At 38.6% G+C, this 2,461-nt stretch overlaps 1 protein-coding gene across 1 annotated transcript; it reads right to left on the minus strand.

The window, feature by feature from the left end:
• Positions 1-693: 693 nt before the first annotated feature.
• On the minus strand, positions 694-2,233 carry LOC114381854 (putative serine/threonine-protein kinase-like protein CCR3). Its single transcript, XM_028341078.1, has 2 exons — positions 1,945-2,233; positions 694-1,804 (listed from the first exon to the last, which is right to left on the minus strand). The coding sequence occupies exon 2, from the start codon at positions 1,340-1,342 to the stop codon at positions 827-829; it is 516 nt and encodes a 171-aa protein (XP_028196879.1). The 5' UTR covers positions 1,343-1,804; positions 1,945-2,233; the 3' UTR covers positions 694-826.
• Positions 2,234-2,461: the final 228 nt, after the last annotated feature.

Consider the following 2,461-nt stretch of genomic DNA (forward strand, 5'->3'; position numbering starts at 1 on the left):
TCTCAGACAAGTCTTCTTGTGCTGGGGACCATGGTTAGAATGGTCAAAAGGATGAGTTATAAGCTAAGTAGCTTCCTGGTCCAAATGGAATGCTATGTTTTTACTTTGAAAGAAAGAATGCGATATTTTCTCTTAGTGACACGGTTTTAAGAGAAAATATCGCAGAAGCAGCAACCAGGCACTTTAAGAGTGACGTGCGTCGTCCGCTCCAAAACCAAAGAAACTAAAGTAAACAAGTCTACTTGTGCTGGGAACCATGGTTAGAATGGTGAAAATGATTAGTTATAGTGGCTGCAAGCTCAACTTTTCTTTCGAATAACACCGTAACTGCATAGTGTTTTCATGCTCTCAGCCAAATTAACTTCTTGTTCACTTATTTCTGCACTATGCTCATCCAATGGGTTCACATTGTAAACTTTTAGAAGCTTCATTCCCAGTCCGAACTCGAATAATTAGTTTCTTAATTCCTTCCCAATTGAATCCTATGGTGCACTAATTTAAAGGCTATGATAACAAGTGCAATACTGATCAGACGAGAAGTACCCCAAATTTTGACGGACAAATATTAAAGGAAAATTTGACAAAAATATTAGTATGATATGCATCAGGCATTAATAATACTTTAATCTGTCATGCCATGTGTAAATACATTGTGAATAATTAAATTGCGAAAACAGTGTGTAAATGAACCAATTTTCGGCCTGGCAGTTGGTAATTTCGCGAAATTCAACAATCTGCAATACTACAGGGTAATGTACATGATCCCCCTAATCTTTACCCGCCAAGAGATTACCCATGCAATATATCAGAAAGAATCAATAAGTAATCATAAATTCAACAATATTTGCTCCCAACTTTCCCCGGGTTGAACTATATCATTGTGAAACAACAGAAATTTTTCTTTTTTCTTTTTGGTAGGTAAAACAACAGAAACAACAGGGATAGTAGCGCTGGAAATCCTTTCATGGCTGCTATGACAACAACTAGCCAAAGCGCTCTCCAAATTGACCACTACTTCAACAATGGTTGGTCTATCTTTCCCTTCCAATTTCACACAATGGAGAGCTGTGTAGGCCACTAACTCGACTGCATCTGCTTCATTCTCGTCAGGAGGTCCAATCCTTGGATCCAAAATTTTCACCCATTCTCCAGACAAAATATGAGGCACTGCAAAGTCCACCACACTGCCTCCATCGTCCCCAGACTTGAATATAGCTGTCTTACCCGTTAAAAGTTCAAGAAGTACAACTCCAAGCCCATACACATCACTCTTTGCTGTCACCACATGTCCAGCTAAGTACTCAGGATCAATGTATCCAACGGTTCCAGCTGTCTTCTTCATAAATGACAATCCAAAATCAGATACTCTTGCCGTCCAAGTGGCGTCAAGAAGAATGTTGGAAGACTTAATATCTCCATGAATAATACATGGAACGGCATAGTTATGAAGATATTGTATTCCTCGGGAAGCATCCAAGGCAATTTTGATCCTCCTTTTCCACGAATTCAACACCCCGCTAACCTTGCAATGTACTCAAACACCAATCAATACCCAAGTACAATCTCTTGAAGCTCCTTTCTCTTTGACCACCTGGTTTCAATCTCTTGTTGGTGGCTGCTACAAGCTCAGCCAGAGGGTATAATTGAAAACCATGCACAGGGAAACTTGATCCTCCCAAATCTCCTCCATAACTACTAATCGCATGGTCCGTTGATGAAGGAAAACCATGGACATGGGGATGGGATGCTTCCAAATCTTCTCCATCACTAGCCATTGCATTGTTGATTTATCAGAGCAGACCATCTGATAGAAGGGTGGAAAAAAAACAGTAACTACATTCGCAGCATAAAAGTAGTTAATGCAAATTGCTTTTTAGCAAAATTATCATAAAGAATCTTGCTTATCAAAGTTCATATAGAGCTTTGAAGATAAGCAAAACAAACCATTCTCTCAGCTCCAATGTGTTTCCCAACACATGATCTCCACACAAGTTCTGGGCACGGAGGGCATGGAGTGCCAGGAACACTTTCACTTTGTTGTATAATCTTTTTCTTTGGTTTAAGAGTAAACTCTGGATTAGGAGGAGGCTTAGCACCATGACACCTTCACAAAGACAAAAGAGTTGAGGAAAGATATTAACTAAAAGTTAAATGTATGGACTGGTTGTTTAATCATGTGATACTAGATTCTGATCCAACTCTTTGTCAAGCTCAAGACATCAGTAGAGACAAATGAATCTGTTTTTAGATTTTCTGTTCACACTAAATGCTCAAAAAATCCTAAGTCCTAACGTGCAAGCATTAATTTTATTGCACATAAAAAGAGAAACTTATCAAACCTTAATTTGCATGTATGATCACATTGGTACTCTTTGGCACAAGGTAAAGGATGGCAGGCTCCATAATGTCATTTATGTGGCTAGACAGAAATAATATTTTGTTAATAACATGAAAAAGAAAA

Source organism: Glycine soja, chromosome 13 (genome assembly GCF_004193775.1).
Source record: "Glycine soja cultivar W05 chromosome 13, ASM419377v2, whole genome shotgun sequence".
NCBI lineage: Eukaryota > Viridiplantae > Streptophyta > Magnoliopsida > Fabales > Fabaceae > Glycine > Glycine soja.

Excerpts from the sequence above, each read along its gene's own strand:
- LOC114381854 (XM_028341078.1), bottom strand. The coding sequence starts at position 1,342 with ATGAAGAAGACAGCTGGAACCGTTGGATACATTGATCCTGAGTACTTA.